At 41.0% G+C, this 21275-nt stretch overlaps 1 protein-coding gene across 6 annotated transcripts in view; it reads right to left on the bottom strand.

The window, feature by feature from the left end:
• Positions 1–4044: 4044 nt before the first annotated feature.
• The window catches only part of ADGRE2 (adhesion G protein-coupled receptor E2), a 50324-nt gene continuing 33093 nt past the window's right edge, over positions 4045–21275 (bottom strand). For 4 of the 6 annotated variants that reach the window (XM_023724720.1, XM_012559522.2, XM_023724717.1 and 1 more), the window contains 7 exons: positions 18048–18245; positions 17545–17780; positions 11644–11710; positions 11080–11171; positions 9726–9894; positions 9533–9643; positions 4045–6180 (listed from right to left, as the gene is read on the bottom strand). In XM_023724720.1, coding sequence (XP_023580488.1) covers positions 6172–6180; positions 9533–9643; positions 9726–9894; positions 11080–11171; positions 11644–11710; positions 17545–17780; positions 18048–18245 — 882 coding nt within the window. In that variant the 3' untranslated portion in view covers positions 4045–6171. The remainder of the gene's footprint in view (positions 6181–9532; positions 9644–9725; positions 9895–11079; positions 11172–11643; positions 11711–17544; positions 17781–18047; positions 18246–21275) is intronic. The other 2 variants (XM_023724718.1, XM_023724721.1) reach the window with 2 other exon arrangements.

Below are 21275 nucleotides of genomic sequence, written 5' to 3'. Positions count from 1 at the left end.
GGTCACTCAGGTAGTAAGTGGTGGGGTCAGGATTTGAAGCCAGGAACTCTAGCTGCAAGGTCCATGCTCTCTGCCTCCACTCTGCCTCACCGCAGCGGGCTACTGTCTATTCTTACCTACTCCCTTAGGGTTCTTGTTTTGTTTTTGATTTTTTAAATTGATGTGTAGCTTACACAAAAGTGCATAAATCTTAGTGTATACCTTGATAAACTGTATATGTCTATACCCATTCAACTGTGTGGATCGTAACAAATTATGGATAACATTGTGAAGAATGGGAATCCCAGAACACTTATGTTCATGAGGAACCTGTACATAGATCGAGGCAGTTTGGACAGAACAAGGGGATACCGTGTGGTTTAAAGTCAGGAAAGGTGGGCGTCAGGGTTCTATCCTTTTGTCATACCTAGTCAGTCTGTATGCTGAGTAAATAATCCGAGAAGCTGGACTATATGAAGAAGAACAGGTATCAGGATTGGAGGAAGACCCATTAACAACCTGCGTTATGCAAATGACAGAACCTTGCTTGCTCAAAGTGAAGAGGAAGTACTTACTGATGAAGATCAAAGACCACAGCCTTCAGTATGGATTATACCTCAAAATAAAACAAAAATCCTTAGCAACTGGACCAGTAAGCAACATCATGATAAATGGAGAAAATTGAAGTTGTCAAGGATTTCATATTACTTGGATCCACAATGAATGCCCATGGAAGCAGCAGTCAAGAAATCAAAAGATGCATTGCATTGGGCAAATCTGCTTTTTAAGACCTCTTTAAAGTGTTGAAAAGCAAAGATGTCACCTTGAAGACTAAGGTGTGCCTGACACAAGCCATGGTGTTTTCAATCACCTCATATGCATGCAGAAGCTAGATGATGAATAAGGAAGACAGAAGAAGATTTGACGCCTTTGAATTGTGGTGTTGGAGAATAGTGAATATACCATGGAATGAACAAATCTGTCTTGGAAGAAGTATGACCAGAATGCTCCTTAGAAGCAAGGATTGTGAGACTACGTCTCACATACTTTGGACATGTTATCAGCAGGGATCAGTCCCTGGAGAAGGACATCATGCTTGGTAAAATAGAGGGTCAGGGAAAAAGAGGAAGACCCTTGACGAGATGGATTGACACAGTGGCTGCAACAGTGGGCTTAAGCATAACAATGATTGTGAGGATGGTGCAGGACCAGGCAGTGTTTTGTTCTGTTGTACATAGGGTTGCTGTGAGTTGGTTCTGTCTCAATGGCACCTAACAACAACATGACCATTTAACCACCACCGAGATCAAGATATAAAATACTTTCATCATCTCAGAAGGTTTTCTTTTACCATTCCCCAGCCAATAACCCTCTCCCCAGAGGTAACTACTATTTTGACTTCTATCACAATAGATTAGTTTTTCTGTTCATAGAAATGGAACCATGCAGTATGACTTTTTGTGTCTTTTTATTTCCACTTGATACAGTGTGAGATTTATCTCTGTTGCATCTATCAGTAGTTTATTCTTTCTTTATTGCTGTGTAGTATTCCCACAATAAAAAAAAAATCCATTCTTTTGTTTATGGCCATTTGGGTTCTTAACAGGTTTTGCTATTATGGATAAAGTTGATGTGAGTGTTCTTGTGCAAGTCTTATTATGGACATATGTGCTCATTTCTCTTGTGTATAAATCTAGAAGCAGAATTGCTGGGTCATTGGGTAGTCATATCTTTAGCTCTAGTAGATACTGCCAAATGATTTTCCAAAGTGGTGGAAACAATTTATACTTCATCAGTGAAAGAAAATTTCATTTGCTCCACACCCTTGTCAACATGTGGTATTGTCAGCCAATATAATTTTAACTATAATAGTGTGTGTCATGGTTTCTCGTTTTAATTTGCATTTTTCTGATGAGTAATGATGGTGCAGTAGATAGTTGCATTTGTGGGAACAATAATTCCATCACTCTTTGTGCATCTCTTTGCAATATGACTTTGCTGCTCCTGTCAAGAGGTGAGGTTTATTTCTCTACCTCTTGAAAATGAACTTGATTGTGTGACTTGCTTTGGCCAATGGAACATTTACAAACATGACACAAGCAGAAGTCACATTTGGGTTTGCCCGCTTTTAGCTGTGATTTGAATTTTTTAAAATAATATTTTATTGTGTTTTAGGTGAAGGTTTACACAGTACTTTAGATTCCCGTTCAACAATTTCTACACAAATTTTTCAGTGACATTGGTTACATCCTTCGAAGTGTGGGAACATTCTCATTATGTGGCTAGACTCTTCACAGCAAGGGTTAGCTGGGCTAGCTTCCTCAAGGATGAGAGGCCATATGGAGGGAGGAGCCCCTCTGACATCCAGCACCAACGACCAGACGTGAGTGAGGCCGTCTTAGACCATCTAGCCGACGGCAAGCCACCATAAGTGGCTGAAGCAGCATAAGTGACCGCATGTGAGACCACCAGAAGAACTGCCCAGCTGAGTTGAGCCCAAATTGCTGACTCAGAATTATGAGCACATAAACTGGCTATTTTAATCCACTAAGTTTTGGGGTGGTTCTTTTATGCAACATTAACTGATACACAATATCAGAAATAGGGTGCTGCTATGACAAAAACTGAAAATGAGGCATTGACCTTGGAACTGGGCAGAAAGAAACTGTAAAAGGGATGAGGAAACAGTGGCTGGAAAACTGCAGAAAGTGCTAGTTAGGGTTCAATAAAGGGCTCCTGGGTCATGTGGTGGTGGGGCCATTTCAAAACATTGTGGTAACTTGGAAGATAGAACATGTACTTAATGAACTTTTGGGTCTAGCTGAGGAAGACTATCCAGTCACCAGCCCTGCCACCCAATCTTGCTCATGAGCACCTGGTGGAGGCCCAAGAAGACCCTGCAAGTGGATGAGAACTCCTTTGTGTCTGAGGCTCCTGGGGGTTCTCTGCCCTCACACCAGCCCACAATGGGCTTTGCTATAGGTGAGCCAACACTCACATTAGTCTTTCATTCCCTAGAATTCAGGCGAGATGGTTGCCTGTAACCTCAGCTCTCTGATGGTTCAAGAAAACAGTTTTGTCAATTACCCAGTTTTTTCTTGTTACTAGGGTGGCAGCAATGCCTAGCAGCTTTCTACATCCAAGGTGGAAGCATGAAGTTTGGGAATAGCGTTCTTCCTAAATCCTACTTCCTAACCACACTGCTTTTTGTAATGGTTTATTGGGCTTCATCCTCTTTTAAATTCCCTGAGACCACAGAGACCAAACCATACTTGTTTAGTATGACTGACTTTAGGCCTAGCATTGTGCTGGACAGAAAATAAGCTTTCAACATGGTTGTTAAATGAACACATGAATTGGTATTGGGGCATGTGCTCCCAAGTGGGGTGTGCATGTCTCTGAGTCATTGGGTTGCAGGTGTCCTGCTTGACCAGGTCTGTGGGCTATTGCTTTTTGCCCAAGTAGGGTTGAGGCTGCTACCTTTGAGATTCATCACTACCCAGCAGTCTCTACTCAGAGTGAAGAACACAGTGCCTGGCTTTCATGAGTTTAATCATAGGCAGTTGATATTCTCAAGCATCTGGGTCAGCCTCAGGATGTCTTCTTAAACTCGGGCATGATGAAAGGGATGTGTGTGTGGGAGAGAGCAAGAAAGTGTGAGCGTGATGGAAGTTATGTTTTTTTCATAACCCAGTCTTTAGAAAAATTTTTATTGTGGTGAAAATATGTAACAAAGTATATGCCATCTTTAACCATGTCTACATGTATAATTCAGTAACATTGAACCATTCTCACTATCACAAAAACTCCCCCTTTCCCCTTCCCTCCTACCCCCGGTAACCACTAATAATCTTTGTTTTCTATATATTTGCTTATTTCATATAAGTGAGATCATACAATATTTGTCCTTTTGTGACTGACTTATTTCACTCAGCATGATGTTTTCAAGGTTCATCCATGTTGTGCCATGCATCAGGACTTCATTTCTCCTTATGGTTGAGTAGTATACCACATTTTTAAAATCCATTCATCTGTTGATGGACATTTTGGTTTCCACCTTTTGGCTATTGTGAGAAGTGCTGTAATGAACATTGGTGTATAGATTTCTGTTTGCCTACCTGCTTTCACTTCTGGGTATATACCCAGTATTGGGATTTCTGGGTCATATGGTAGTTCTATGTCCAACTTTTTGATGAGAACCCATAAAACGTATAATGTATTATAATTGTTTTTGTCTTTAGCATAAATTGAACCATACTACAGGGTATTTGAGCTTGCTTTTTGCACTTGATAATGTGTCTTGGAGATTTTTCTGTCTCTAAGTATAAAAATCCATAAAAAAGTACAGATTGATATACTTCACACTTTTCACATCACTGTATAATACTATATTCCATATAAATACCATATTTTATTTTGCTCTTCCATATTGGTGGATGTTTAGGTGTTTTGTAATCTTGAAAATATTGCTGTGATAAGTGTTCTTGTGCACGTCTTCCTGTGAGCATGTGGGTTTTTCTCTGGGATAGATAAAGACCACTGTAATCTCTGGGTGATAAGCTCTGTGCATGTTAAATTTTAATAGATACTTTCAAATTGCTGTCTTAAGTGGCTGTATCAATGTCTTAACACCATATGGGAATACCCATTTTCTACAGTGAAATCAACTTTAAATATTGTCCAATTGCTCAGTTTTTGCTAATCTGATAGAATTTTGTTCTAGTGATATTGATTTTCCTGATTACTAGTGAGGATAAGCATTGTCTTATGTGTTTATTGGCCATTTGCCTTTTTGTTTCCCAAGAATAACCTATTTATATCTTTTCTAAATTTTTCTAATTTGTTGGTTGCTTTTTAAATTTTTAGAAATTATTTCTAATTTCTTAGATAATTCTGTGTTGTTGTGTGGTGTCAAGTTGATTCCGACTCATAGCAACCCTACAGGACAGAGTAGAACTGCCTCATAGCGTGTCCTGCCTACGCTGCTATCTTTATGGGAGAAGATCACCAAGTCTTTTTCTCACGTGGAGCCGCTGGCGAGTTCGAGCTGTAGACCTTTTGGTTAGCAGCCGAGTGTTTAATCATTGTGCTACTAGGGCTCCTTAAATTAATTCTATGCTCCTAATATTAATCTTTTGTCATGTAATGTATATATTTTTCATTTCTTGACTTCAAAATTTGTGTTGTTTGCCATTTCGAAGCTTTAAGATTTGTTGCAGGAAAACATTTCAGGGGTTTACTTCATTGCCTTTTCTTTTTGGTTCTATTGATTAAGACGGTGTCCCTTACCTGGAGGTCATAATTCTTGAAATCACATGTATTTCCCTTCATTTTAATAATTTTGTTTTTTAATTTTTAGACTTTCAGTCCATAACCCTATGTGTGCATTTTCCAGGCTTCATGGTCGTATGGCATTGCTCTTCCAGGAAAGCAGTAATGCGCAGTGGAAACGGCATTTGATCAGGACACTTAGGAGTCCTGCAAGTCATTCCTTTGAGATGAAGCTCGGTGCACATTCCTGGTCTGGGTTTAGAAAATTTCTGCATCTTGATGTAACGATGAAAGAAGATAGTGCGGGTGAAATGGTTTATACTTCAATCGCCCAGTTGTAGGGACTCCTTTTAAAGGAATTTTTTGGCCCCTGAATCAACTCTAGATGCAAGTATCACTTTATTTCCCCCTGAAAGCTCCATGAAGGCAGGAACAATGAATCCTGCCTTGAAGATGGCAAGTAATTAACATTTTTGAATGACTGAAAACAAAATAGAAACAGAGAACAAAGAAATGAAGAAATCTAGACAGTGGTGTGAACATTCTAGTCCTTTTGGGTGTTGTTTGTATAAAAGTTCTTTGAGGCTGCTTTTCCTGCTTATAGACTTTCAGCATCTAGAAGAGTCTTTGTAGGAAGGGGAGGGGCTGTAGAATAGAGCTTAACTCAAGGTGAGCACGGAATTGAGCCATACCTTGCCCTCTATATGCTGAGAGTTTGCTGAACACAGTGTAGGGCACAGAAAAGTCCAGATTCTGCAGGAATTGGGTGTCAGACGTGTCCTCCATGACTTCCTTCATGTTGCTGACATGATAAATTTCTTGGAGAAACACACAACAAAGTCGTTTTTTTCCTACTTCATGGCTCAAAGAATGGCATTTCCAATTTTCCATGGGACAAAAGATGTAGTTCAGAAGAGCTTTCTAATTAACCTGAAAGATAAGTTTTAGAAATGATATATAAGACTATAGAAAGATAAATTTTAAGTCCCCTTTGAAAAAGGAACTATGAAATTTAAGAAGTCTTCTAATTACATAATTTCCTTGCCAGCTGGATTTGTCAGGCTAAGCTCAAGAGGCCATGTCAGATTGCATTTTGCTAGATGGTGGTCTTTCTTAGAAGTCTCACCTCCCTGATGTTTCCTAAGCCTCAAGCTACAGAAGATAAGAGCAATTAAATGTGGGACAAAAGTGATCAGCATGTTTCAATATGTATGTCCTGATACCTCTGCTTCAGGGTTTGCCAAACGTTGCTTTATGTACCAAAAAACCTGTTGCTGTCGAGTCGACATGTGTTACAGAGTGGAACTGCTCCATAAGGTTTTCTTGGCTGTACTCTTTTTTATTTTATTGTTGTGCCTTAAGTGAAGTTTAGAATACAAGTTAGTCTCACATACAAAAATTTATACATAGTTACGTGACCCTAGTTGCTCTCCCTATACTGTGACAGCACACTCCTCCTTTCCGCCTCGGATTTCCTGTGTCCATTCAACCAGCTCTTGACCCTCTCTGCCTTCTCATCTCACCTCCAAACAGGAGCTGCTCATTTAGTCTCGTGTTTACTTGAGCTAAGAAGCACAATCTTCATAAGTATCATTTTATGTCCCATAGTCTAGTCTAATCTTTGTCTGAAGAGTTAGCCTAGGGTATGGTTTTAGTTTTGCACTAACAGAGAGTCAGGGGGCCATGTCTTCCAGGGTCCCTCCAGTCTCAGTCAAACCATTAAGTCTGGTCTTTTTACTAGAATTTGAGTTCTGCACCCCACTTTTGTCCTGCTCCGTCAGGGACTCTCTGTTGTGTTCCCTGTCGGGGTGGTCATTGGTGGTAGCCGGGCACCATCTAGTTCTGGTCTCAGGCTGAAGCAATCTCCGGTTTATGTGGCCCTATCTGTCGCTTGGGCCAATACTTTCCCTGTTTCTTTGGTGTTTTTCATTCTTCTTTGGTCCAGGTGGGTTGGGACCAATTGATGCATCTTAGATGGCCACATGCTAGCTTTTAAGACCCCAGACGCCACTCACCAAAGTGGGATGCAGAACATTTTCTTAATAAACTTTGTTATGCCAATTGACCTAGATGTTCCCTGAAACCATGGTCCCCAGACCCCCTTGGCTGTACTCTTTTATGTAAGTAGATTGCTAGGCCTTTCTTCTGTGGTGCCACTGGGTGGGTTCGAAACACCAACCTCACAGTTCGTAGGCGAGTGCAAATCATTTGTGCCACTCAGAGACCTTTGCTTTATGTATGGAGCCATAAAAGAGGGCATAGAAGATAAAATTACATTAAGCAACGGATTTGTTTGGTTCCTTGCAGCATAGATAGTAGAAATATTGGATCAGATCACTTGAATTTTAAAAGTCTTCATTGACTATATCTGATACCATACTCTATTTCTTTAGACAGAAAATACTGTATCTTTCCCTCAATGTGTATATCATCTCTGCAGGAGCATGGTGGGGTTGAGGAGATATTTTTTCAAATGTTTATAATATGAGACAGATTTTGATAGTGCTACACTAGGTTAACCAAGCCTATATATGATAGGTGTGGTAGACAAATTAGTGGTCCCCCAAGATGTCCATATCCTAATCCCCAGAACCTGTGAATGTAAGGACTTGAAGACACTTTGCAGATGTAATTAAGCATCCTGAGGTGAGAAGATCATCTTGGCTTATTCAAGTGACCCAATGTAATCACAAGGGTTCTTATAAGGGATAGAGGGAGGCAGGAGAGCAAGAGACTGGGAAGGAGATGTGACAATGGAACGAAAGACATGGAGGGGTGTATTAGAAGAATGTAGAAGGAATGAGGATGGGATGTTGCAGGAAGAAGGAGTAATTAATAGTGTTAGAAGTCGATGAGAGGACATTTAGGGACATGGAAATCATTGTAGACCTAATAGAGATTGGTTTTGGTGGAATGATGGGGAAAGAGGCCATATTTCCACGGGCCGAGGGAATGAACGGGAGGCAAGGAAATGGAGACAGAAAAGCCAACTTTTGACTGGTAACTGGAAAAGGATGTAGGGCCAAGTACTATCTGTTTGTAAGATGAAACATAAATGGGAAGAGGGGTATATATCTATATCTGAGAGAATGAATGTATGAAGCATTATATAAGGATATTGAGAAGGCATGAATTACGGGATCCAAACGGCAAGTGGAAGCATTGCCTTAGGAGAAAGGACATTGTGCCTATGGTACTGATGGGAATGTGGAGAGGCTGGATACTGATGTTTGGCTGGTATTATTGAGAGCATGGAGTTCTCAAAGTGTCATCTTAATGACTTGAATTTTCTCTGTGAAATAGGTGGTAAGAACATTTGCTGAGCAGGTGAGCGGGGAGGGGGAATAGAAGAATCAGTGTTGGAACCAGTGATTGTGGAAGTTGAGTGAACAAGTTGATGAGAGAGATGCAGAAGAGTGGCCTGGCAGAGTGATGGGCTCCTTTAAATTAGGAGGAAGGCTTAGAGGGGTTTAAACTCATTGACTGAAGAGACCCTGCACAATTCACATAAATCTCATGAGTGTTACTTTCCTCATCAATCAAATGGGATAATAATCACACTTATAGTAGGGAAGATGGAAGAAGAGGTGGGAAAACATAGGTAAAAGAACGTTGTAAATCTAAACAAATAAAGGTTGGTCATTAGCAATAGTTGCCACGAATTATCTCACGCTGTTATGTTTTTTCTTCCTGGTTTTGCAGTGGGTAGAGGGTGTTGAAAATACCAGGCAGACTTGCTGAGGACATCTCAAATCTCAGTTAACACTTATTTCCTTTTACTTCATAAATAGGTATACCGTACCCCCTTTTTTTTTGTGGGATGGTGCTGAGTAACTATGAAATAGAAGTGAGTGTAGAGGAAAAGCATAGACTAACGTGGCTCTGAGAATATTGAGCGTCAGTGTTTCACATCACTGATTCCTGCTTACTTAGTTCACCAGAACCTCTAAAAGTAAGGATTTTCTCTTGCAAATAGAACTGAACAATATATGGCACCATGCATAGCATGTACTAGGGGTTGAATAAGAATGTTGTTGTGCAGGAGTCAGGATGAACACAGTTCCCTAACGAGTAAGAGCAACAAATGTCTTTTTAAACAAACTTAAACTGAGACCATTGTTAATGGAGAAAAATGCCTTCAATGAGTCAAGGAGTAAACCAATTATGAGCCATCCTAGGGCATCACCTGTTGTAGATCCAGATTACCCAATGTGATTGACATGTGCTCCTTGAGTGGATCAGTTAGTGAAGTACTCTGGGGAAGAACAATGCATGGTCTTACCAAGTTGGGTTTGGAGGCATCAGGCAAGACCCTGCTGGACAGCGTGTACATCTCAGACTCCTCTCTCAATCTCCTAATCCCTATGAACCATTTCCTGTATTGCTCCTGGACCTGCAGAGGCAAATGCTGAGGGTCAGCTCACTGAGAGGGGTGAGGACAAGAATAGTCTTTGGTGGAAACTGGGCAGTGGTACCTGCTGGCTGAGGAGGCAGTACACCAGAAAGATGAAGACACCCTGCAGGCTGTTGATGATGGTGAAGAGATAGGCCATGACCTGGGCAGCTGGGCCCACCTGCAGGATGCCCAGACACCAGGTGCAGCCCAGGATGAAGAGCTGAGCTGTCGCTTTAAACGTCAGCATCCTGGGAGGGGAGAGAAATGATCCCGGTGATGCACTCAGAGCATCAAAATCAAGGTCATTATCATCTCCACCCTGTGGTCACCTCTAGCAACACTCCCTCTCCCCTAGTGGTGAGTTCTCAGACTGAGTTGTGATCAGCCTTGGTTTTCACTTTCACTGATTCCCCCAAAGGAAAAGCCGTTTGTTTTCAGGACATTTTGACTTGGACTGAGGAGGGTAGTGACACTTCATCATGTGGGTTTCAAAACAATTGTGACGTTCCATGAAGCTCCTTAAATTATTTAACTGACATTACTGTGTCCGTGATGGGCACTCAGATCTGTGCTAGGGTTTGGGTATTAAAAACAAAAAAGATGAGATTTCTGTTTTCATAGAGTTCTGGTCAAATGACTAATCCAACCAAACAATGATGTGCAATATTTGGGAAGGATAGTGATAGGAACCTATAGGAAAGGGCATTGATTTTGTACAAGGGTGCCTGGAGCAAAGGAATTCCAAGCGTTTTAGAGGATTTGTTATTGAATAGGATTTTTCACTGGGTGGCACAAACTGCACTCAACTACTAATTGAAAGATAGTGGTTTGAACCCACAGTGGCCCTGAAGAAAGGCCTGGCGATATGCTCCCATACAGATTCTTGTGTGCCATTGAGTTTCCCGACTCATAATGACTTAGTCACAAAAACTCTAGGGAGCTCAGTTCTAATTTGTAACATATGGGGTCTCCATGAGTCGGAATTGATCAATGGCAATGGGTTTGGTTTGGTTTTAGGATTTTTCCAGATGGAGGAACTGATGAGGGCCAAGAAGGAGCCTGAACTGAAGGTGAGGTATGAAAGTGCAAGCTGAGTCATGGGAACATTCATGCATTGTCCTAAATGCTTCCTGAATAAATAAATGTGCTTTGAACTTTGTCATAGGACTGACAAAAGTTCAAAATGCGTTTATCAACCAATGTCAATTTTTGTTCAATTCCTTGTTGTTGAGGGGGTCACAAGCTTGGATTATAGATGGACAGAACATTTTGGCTGGAATGTCAGCAGCAGAACACTGAATCTGAGCTGGCTGCCATAGGATTCTTCTGCATCTGCTTACTCTGAGAAGGATATGAGGAGCTGCCGAGGCACATGGCTTTGCCCTTTGGAGCACACATGTCTATGGGGTTGTGTGCCCTCTTCTTCATCTTACCTTGTGTTCTGAAGTGTGGACACATCATTGTTGAGGGACGAGAGTTTGTTTTTCAAAATCCAGAAGGTCATCAGAAAGAAAGCTAAATTGACCTTTGGGAAACCACAGGTTTATTGAATAAAATTTCAAACCTGATACCTATTCACCCTAGTCTATAAACCACCAATTCCATACTTAAGTGGTTTTTATATTTAGTAACAGTCTTTGATAGGAGCCCTAGTGGCTCAGTGGTTAAGAACTCGACTGCTAACCGGAAGGTTGGTGGTACAAACCCACCAGCAGCTCCCTGGGAGAAAGATGTGGCAGTCTGCTTCTGTAAAGATTTACTGCCTTGGAAACCCTGTGGGGCAGTTCTACTGTGTCCTGCGGGGTGGCTATAAGCTGTAATCGACTTGACAGCAATGGTAACAGTCTTCGAGTTTGTAGATTGAGGAGCAGTCTTAGAGAACCAAACTAAACCTATGAAAATCCAGGGACATTCCTGCTCCTGTCACCTTTTTATGAATCCTGCTCTTCTAATAACCCTCAGCTGGACAGTAAGGATGCTCTGGTGTCATTACTCACAGAGAAGATGGCGCAGACTGGTCCAAGGAAGCTCCATATAAATCCCTTTCCTGGGTGAAGCCAACAGCTGATCAAGAGAGATTAAAAATTCATTGATCCTTGAGAATATAGAACAGCTATGTAAATTTGTTCATTCATTCATCCATTCATTCATTCTTCAACAAATATTGAGTGTCCCTTATTTGATATGCTCTGTGGTTGGCTTTGAAGATACAGTGGTGAAGAAAGTACACATGGTCTTAGACCCCTCATATCTCACAATCAGGGAAGAGGCACAAGATTAGACACATTTTAACAATAAAACAAAAAAGGGAGGCTATGTGAAAGTATCATTAGATTCCATGCTTAGTTTTGGGTCTATGGAATAGGATGATTAAGGAAGATTCCCCAAGAAAATTATATTTTAGCTGAGATGTGAAGGTTGAGTGGATGTTACTGAGCTAAATAGTGTTGAAGCAGAGGAGGAGGGTGTAAACATGTAAAGATGTGAGAGTCCTGTGAACCTAACATGGTTTTCAGGGCCTTTCTTACACTTTTCAATTTAATCTTTTTTGTTTGCTACAAAACCCATCCACTGAATTAAAAAATATTGCATTATTGAGATTATTCCATATACCATAAATTCATCCATTTAAAGTGTACATTTCAGTGGTTTTTAGAATATTCACAGTTATGCAACCATCACCACAAACTAATTTTAGAACATTTTCAACTTGCTGAAAAGAAACCTTGTACACATTAGCAGTCATTCCCCAAACTAGCTTTCCTCCCACCTACCCCAGCCCCAAACCAAAAACCAAACCCGTTGCCGCTGAGTCGAATCGCTTCCGACTCATAGAAACCCCGTAGGACAGAGAACTGCCCCATAGGGTTTCCAAGGAGCTTCTGGTGGATTTCAACTACTGACCTTTTGATTAGCAGCTTGAGCTCTTAACCACTTCACCAGCCAGGGGCTCTGCTCAGACTGAGGCAACAAATATCTGTTTCTGGATTTGCCTATTATGGACATTTCATGTAAATTAAAAACAATATGTGGTCTTTCATGATTGGCTTCTTTCACTTAGCATAATGTTTTTAAGGTTCATCCATGTTGTAGCATGTATCAGTACCTCATTCTTTTTTAGGGCTGAATAATATTCCATTGTATGGATATACCTCCTTTTGTTTATCCATTCATCAGTTGATGAACATTTAGATTATTTACACTTTTTGACTATTATGAATAATTTTGCTAGGAATATTCATGTACAAGTTTTTGTGTGGACATATGTTTTGTCTGGGGTGATTGTACCTAGGAAGGTCCCTGGGTGGCACAAATGGTTTGTGCTCATGTACTAACCTGAAGGTTGGCAGTTTGAACCCACCCAGTGGCACCACAGAAAAAAGGCCTGACGATATGCTTCCATAAAGATTACAGCCAAGAAAACACCATGGAGCAGTTTTGCTCTGTAACACATGGGGTCACCATGAGTCAGAACCGACTTGATGATAATGGGCTTTCTGTTTGTTTATATACCTAGGACTGGAATTTCTGGGTAATATAGTAAATCTGTGTTTATAATTTTTAGGAACTGCAAAATGTTTTCCAAAGTGGCTGCACCATTTTACATTCCCACAAGCAATGTATGAGGTTCCAATTTCTCCACATCCTTTCCAGCACTTTTTATTATCTGTGAAGCACTTACTGATGAAGATCAAAGACTACAGCCTTCTGTATGGATTATATCTTAACATAAAGAAAATAAAAATCCTCACAACTGAACCAATAAGCAATATCATACTAAATGGAGAAAAGATTGAAGTTGTCAAGGACTTCATTTTACTTGGATCCACAATCAACACCAATGGAAGCAACAGTCAAGAAATCAAATCACGTATTGCACTGAGCAAATCTGCTGCAAAAGTCCTCTTTAAAGTGTTAAAAAGCAAATTATCACTTTGAGGACTAAGGTTTGCGTGACCCAAGCCATGGTATTTTCAATTGCCTCATATACATGCGAAAACTGAACAATGAATAAGGAAGACTGAAGAAGAATTGATGCCTTTGAATTATGGTGTTGGCGAAGAATATTGAATATAGCATGGACTGCCAAAAGAATGAACAAATCTGTTTTGGAAGAAGTACAGCCAGAATGCTCCTTGGAAGCTCACGTACTTTGATTATGTTATCAGGAGAGACCAGTCCCTGGAGAAGGATATCATGCTTGGTAAAGTAGAAGGTCAGCAAAAAAGAGGAAGACCCTCAACAAGATGGATTGACACAGTGGCTGCAGCAATGGGCTCAACCATAGCAATGATTGTGAGGGTAGTGGAGGACTGGGCAGTGTTTCGTTCTGTTGTGCATAGGGTGTCGCTATATGTTGGAACTGACTCGAGGGCACCTAACAACAACAAATAGGTATGAAGTGGTATCTCATTATGGTTTTGATTTGTATTTTCCTATGGACTAATGAGGAGCCCTGGTGGCGCACTGGTTAAGAGCTATGATGAGCTATGGCTGCTAACCAAAAGGTCAGCAGTTTGAATCCACCAGCCGCTCCTTGGAAACCCTATGAGGCAGTTGGGGCAGTTTTACTGTGTCCTATAGGGTCACTATGAGTTGGAATCGACTCCACGGCAACGGGTTTAAGGACTAATGATGTTCAGCATCTTTTCCTATGCTATTTGGCTGTCTGTACTGTTTCTTCGGATAAATGTCTATTCAAATCTTTTGTCCATTTTTAAATTGGGTTATTTGTCTTTGTTGAGTTATTCAATTTGATCTTAACAACAGCCTAAAACAGAGGTTCTTTTATGATCACAGGTGGTAACTGAGACATAACTTAAGTTTATTACTCAAGGCTTTACTGATAGACAATAATGCAATTCAGTCCTGGTCCTACATTAGGGTAAAGTGGTTAGTGTTGTAGGATATTTCAGGGCCATGGAGTGTTTGAAAAGTACACACTGAGAAGAATTTAAGAAAGAACTGAAGTATCCAAGTGTAAAAATGGCATGGGGGTGGTGTCTGACCTCCTCTAACTTCATATGGGGGAAGGAGAATTAAGATCAACAGCCCAAGGCTGATTCCTATGAGGTGGAGGTCAGACATGCCTCCTTTCTTCACCATCTTTACCAATTTTGACACCAACAGTCCATCTCACAGCACTCCCTACTTCTCTGCTGGGTTTGATAATTCATTGCAATGGCCACACAGAACTTACAGACAATACTTACAATTATGGGGCTTATTAGGGAAGTAACAGTTACAATTCAGGCTTAGGAACACTCAGGATACAGCTCTTCTATCAGGACAGCCTCTTATCAGCTGTGCTCGCAGGCACGTGTCTCCCTGACTCTAGGCCTCTGCCCAAAGGTACCCAGCTTTCTCACTCTGTGGGCTGAGAAGCCCAGCATGCCATCTCCTGCTGCCAGGTCTCTGCTGCTGGATGTCTGCTGCTGGGTCTCTCCTGCCACCACTTCTCACCATCTTCAGTGTTACAGTTCTCTTTCTCTCTCAGTCTCCCACTTCCAGGAGCTTCTCAGTGCAGAGATCCTGGGTCCAAAGGACATGTTGGCTCTTGGCTGTTCTTCTTTGGTGGTGGTGGGATCTTCTCCTTCCCACCTCTGGGGTGGCTCATTTCAAACCCAGCGGGATGGCAAAATTGACCTGTCCCTTTGGTGGGCCAAAATTACCTTATCACACAGTCCTGCCCAATCACTTGGGTGGGAGTTACAAGACCATGGCTAGAAAGGCCAAACAAAAGTGATCTATCACATTGCAGCAAGAAAGATATCTGGAAAGAGCTAAGTTGATGTAGGTGAACATAAATTTCAGCAGAATGTTGTAGTTAAAAGTACAAGCCCTGGGGTACTGACTTTCTAAGTGGAGTAGTGAGGACCTTGGTGAACTTACTCTCCTTCTAAACGATAAAAATATGGGCCAAACAAGTAATTAACCAAGATCACAAAATGATCTGAAAATAGTCTATCTAAGAGAAACTACTGAACCTCAATATAATGGGGGGTGGTTTGTGAAGTTTTCACTTGGGGCTCTTTCCATTCTTCTCCTCCTAGCTCAGCGGTGCAGTAGCAAAAAGTTGATAGTACTGTGGACGACAGAGAGATCTGACCACTCGTGGAGGTCTGCTAAAAGCATGACCATTATTCCCTGAGGACAGTCAATATTTTCCCCAAACTTTCAGCTTACTGGGAATTCTTCTATTCTCAGAATTTGGTGGCTATTTGAATTTATCCCAGCAAGAGTCAAAAAAGCCTATACGCAGGACATTACCAAAACAACAGCAAATTGCTGGCAACATCACCAGCTGCCAAAGGCTGTGATTTCAGTTGAGGCCAACAGGAGCCTGGCCAGGAATTTAAAAGAAAATACTGGAGAACTAAAGGACCACAGGGAACTTTGAAAAGCTCTGACATATTCCTGGGGACCTAAAAGGCTGCAGGTATGCACAAGGCAGTGCCCATTCTCAGGAGAGACTTAGGAAAAAAATGCTCTAGTCTCTCTCACCTCTGGCTGACCTTGAGGCTCTGTGCAAGAAGGAAGTGAAAACTAAGGTTGTCTTGTAAACTGCCTAAGGTTTGAAAGTATTTCTTCTCACACAGATCCCCGTGCAAAACATATAGAAATGCATTTAAGGAAATATTCTGATCAATCATTGGGTGATCACTAAATTATACTGACCCAAGTGTGATCCCTAGGAAGCCAGGATTAAAAATAAAAACAAGTCTTAAATAAAGCTAGCACTAAACTCAGAGGACACACACTGCCAGGATTACTGACACTACAGATTCAGTCCAGGAAAATTGCTTAAAAAATATATAGCAAAAAACAACAAACTAGCAACAAAAACAAAAGTTGGAGAATGAAAGAATATGATACCAGAGGTGTTTCAGTATATTATCGAAAATGTCCAGTTTTTAACAAAAAATTATGAGATATACAAAGAAACTGGAAAATATGCAACATACACAGAAAAAAAATCAGCCAACAGAAGATGTCCCTGAGGGAGTCCAGATTTTGGACTTAATAGACAAAGTTTTAAAATTAGCAATCATAAATATGTTAAAAGAACTAAAACTAAAACTTTTTAAAGAATTAAAGGACGATGTGACAACAATGAGTACAGTTGTGATTCAGTAGTAGAATTCTTGCCTTCCATGCAGAAGACTTAGGTTCAAATCCTGACCAACGCACCTCAAGTGCAGCCACAACTCATTTGTCACAGAGACTTGCATGTTTCTGTGATGCTGAACAGGTTTTATATGGGTGAATTTTATGGTATGTGAAATATATCTCCATAAAGGTGTAAAAAATTAAACCTAGTATTAAAAAGTTGAAAATAAAAGAGTGCAAGCTCTGAACCTGAATTCCTGGGTTTGGTTATTAGCTCTGCCAGGTACTAACTGGTGAAGCTTTGGGCATTTACTTAAATGAGTCATGCCTCAGTTTACTCATCTGTAAAATGTGGGGTGAGGGGGAGAGGGGAAATGACAGCATATACTTTATAGTATTTGTTTGAGGTTTAAATGAGTTAATACATATCAAAATGATTAGAAAAGTGCCTGGAACACTGGAAGTACCTTGTAAATCATAATTATGATACTAGCTATTATTTTGATTACTTAAATCAGTTCTAATTTTTCAAATGAAAAATTGGAGCATCCTATAGGATTTGGATAAAGAAGTAAATAAGATAAACCAATGATGTCCTTTGCTAGCTCAAGGACAGAGATTTGAAGGTATTCTCCTTAGTTATTATAATCTTTCACCAGAAAGATATCCTAGGACTTACTAGTTTTCCTTTCGATATTATACTCTGGCATAACCAAAGCACTGCATTTGTTTTAGTAGTGGCTGTGGTCGAGCTGGAGAGGATAAGCACAGGTAGAATCTGCATTTACCGGGCAGATGTTCCATAAAGATGAGGTCTGGATGCTGCAGAAATTGCCACGATCAAGGCTGGGACTCCGTAGCCCACAGGGAACATGAGCTTCTTCATGCGTCTTCTCATGCTGGAGTAGTTGACCACTGTCAGGTTTCTCGCAGTGAGGAAAAGGTGGAGGCCCTCCAGCAGCATCCAGGCGAAGGCAGCCAGGTAGAGGTAGTGTAAGGCACCAGCGATGATGGTGCACAGCACCTGGGGGAGCAGGGAGAGTCACCTAGAGCAGCCGTCATGTTGTCAGTGTGCCCCAGGGCCTCTCCTGTGCCTGCCAATGGGCATAATCCTGATGTATGTGGAGGAGTGGTCAAGAGAGAATGGTTTTCTACTTGAGTCAGGACTACTTACCCCTCTAACCTTCCTGGGGCTCAAGACCATTTGACTAAGGGATCAAGCACAGCCTGGCTCCATGAGCCCAGCCTCTCCTGGGGCAGGGCAGGGAGTCCTTAGGGACACTGTCAGTACCTGGGGCTCGGTTCGGTCAATCCCGATGAGGAAGAGAAGGTGGGCTAGGAAGAGGCAGAGCGAGAGCTGCAGGTGGAATGAGGTGCTGGTGTTTTGGATGGCTTTACACAGGACAAAGGTGAGGGCCGCCAGAAGAAGGCAGAGGAGAGAGAGGCCTAGCCCCATGTAGGTGATCACAGTCAGCACGGGGTCTTCCTCCTGGGACCCAGCAAAGAGGAGTTCACAGTCAGACTTACCTGTTGTGGGATAATTACCACTTTGCCTTTTTTTTTTAACATGGAAAATTTTGGAATGGAGGAGCCAGGTAAATTTGTGATGTTCATAGGTAAGTGATTCCAGGTTCAGATGTTTAGAAATTTATGGGCTATCATAGTTCCTTGGATTGATTAATTCAGCCACTGGAAGTATTGAGGGATAGGAGAATCCTTACTCAAGGCCAAGCCCTGGAACTCACAAAGGTTTATTTTCCTCCAGAATTTTGGACATAACTGATCCTACAGAGTCTCATGTAGGCGTGAAGCTTCATGTTAAGCACCTTCCTCCATCCCCATACATGATGTGCTGTGACAGAGTCTGGACCTGGAGACTCAATCCAGGCATCTGACTCCCCACCCTGGACTCTGCTCACTCATCCCAGCACCAGCTATTCTTTGTTGACCACTAATCCTCACAGGTTTAGAAAGGGATCTTTGGTTAGAGGAAGAAAATTACTTTGCTGTTGATGATGGTAAAAACCAAAAACCAAAACCTGTTGCCATCGAGTTAATTCTGACTCATAGTGACCCTATAATGACCCTATAGGATAGAGTAAAACTGCCCCATAGGGTTTCCAAGGAGCGGCCGGTGGATTAGAACTGACAACCTCTTCGTTAGCAGCCAAGTTCTTAACCACTGCACCACCAGGGCTCTGCTGATGATGGTAGTAGCAAGAAATTAATATTTTCCCACTTTCCCCCCCTGAAAATCATTAAAAGCCACAAAGGAAAAAAAAAAAAACCTCACCAAACCTCACCAATTCCGTTTCAATCTATCTAGGAGAAAGAGAGAGAGAGGTAAAGCAAGAGCAAGAGCGAGAGAAGAGAAGAGTGAAGGGAAAGGGAGGGGAAGAGACAGGAGGATAGGAGAGAAGAGGAGACAAATGATAAAGAGAATAGGGGTAAAATTAAAAATATATACCTATGGATAAAGGGTGTTCTTTTTACTTTTGCAAGTTACCTGAAATTTGAAATTATCCCTTACTAAGTTTAAAAATAAATAACAAGTCCTTCAGGTTATTTTGATGTATGCTAAATTTTGAGAACTTTTGGTCTAAAGATAAAGAGCTAATTTCCCTACTATATAGTGAGCTCTCACAAATCAGTAAGAAATGGATCAACAAGCTAATAGAAAAGTGGGGAAAGGACGTGAACAAACTGTCTCCAGGAAAGGAAATACAAATGGCCCTTACACAGACAAATATGTTCAATTTCATTCATAATAAAAGATAAATAAAAATTGTACCAGATGCTATCTTTACCTCTCAGATGAGCAAAGATACAAAAATTGGATAATCGTAATACTGAGGGTGTGAGAAGTCACACATGCCTTATAGTGCTGGTGGAAGTGTTAACAGTTATAGCCTCTATTTATTAAAATATGGAAATATCAATATACAATTATGAATTTTACCTATATCCTAACTATGTACTAAAGATTAGGAAAATAAAATATGCCTAATTTATTGTAACAATGTTTATTATTAACAAATGATTCAAAACAAAGTGCCCACCATGAGGAGACTGGATATGTAATTTATGGCACATTCACACAATGGAATGCTATGTAATCATAAAAAATAATGGTGAGGTTTATAGACTGATAGGGAATAATCTCTGATGTAATGAGTGAAATAACAAAATGCACATTAGTGAATATAATGTGCTGCTATGCGAGTGCAAAAAGGGGGGACAAATGAACAAATATACATATCGTCTTTATATGTATAAAATACCCAGAGAAAAGTGCAGGAGACACAGAGAACATTGGTTGAGTGAGAGGGAGGGGCTAAGTGTCTGGGAGCAGGGGTGGGAGGGAGAATCCTCAATGTTCCTTCTTTTATTCTGTTTGAACTTTGAAACACAAATATTTTACCTCTTCAGTAAATAAAAAATACCATATATGAATAAAAATGTGAATAATTTGTTATCTAGCTAGTGGCAGGAGGAAACATGACCTTGGAGTGTGGGTCAGATATCTTGGTGTTACTAAGAGCTCTGGTCACTTGGCTGGGATCTTTTTCATGCTGATTTTCATTTGGGTGCTCTTGGTCAATGTTCCATTAGCTGGGGGATCATCAAAGTAAGTCTCTGTTCCAGGTAATTCAGAGGAAGTAACCAACTCAGCTGGCCAGGCAGGACGATAACATGCCCCTGAAGCATCTGTACTAGCTCCCTTGGCCCCTCTGACCTCTGTCATCACCAAATTTTTCTTCCTAAAATCTCTACAGCCTAGAAGAACCATGGTCCCAAAGGCCCCTCTGGTAATCAGAGTTCTAAGTTGGTCCCTGTCTTAGTTATCTAGTACTGCTATAACAGAAATACCACAAGTAAATGGCTTTAATAAACAAATTTTTTCTCTCACAGATTGTTGTTAATGCCCTCGAGTCGGTTCCGACTCATAGCGACCCTATGCACAACAGAATGAAACACTGCCGCGTCTTCACCGTCCTCACAATCCTTGTTATTCTTGAGCCCATTGTTGCAGCCCCTGTGTCAATCCGTCTCATGGAGGGTCTTCCTCTTTTTCACTGACCCTCTACTTTATCAAGCATGATGTCCTTCTCCAGGGACTGGTCCCTACTGATAACATATCCAAAGTATGTGAGAGGAAATCTTGCCACCTTTGCTTCTAAGGAGCATTCTGGTTGTACTTCTTCTAAGACAGATTCGTTTGTGCTTCTGGCAGTCCGTGGTATATTCAGTATTCTTTGCCAACACCATAATTCAAAGGCATCAATTATTCTTCGGTCTTCCTTGTTCACTGTCCAGGTTTCACATGCATATGAGGCGATTGAAAACAATACGGTTAGGGTCAAGCACACCTTAGTCCTTAAAGTGACATCTTTGCTTTTGAATAAAGAGGTCTTTTTTTTATTATTTTATTTTTAATTTTTTTATTGTACTTCAGGTGAAGGCTTACAGAACAAATAGTTTCTCATGAAACAGTAGTACACATGTTGTTTTATGACAT

The sequence above is a fragment of the Trichechus manatus genome, unplaced genomic scaffold (genome assembly GCF_000243295.1).
Source record: "Trichechus manatus latirostris isolate Lorelei unplaced genomic scaffold, TriManLat1.0 scaffold00258, whole genome shotgun sequence".
NCBI classification, from domain to species: Eukaryota; Metazoa; Chordata; class Mammalia; order Sirenia; family Trichechidae; genus Trichechus; species Trichechus manatus.
This window is presented reverse-complemented; position numbering and strand designations above follow the sequence as displayed.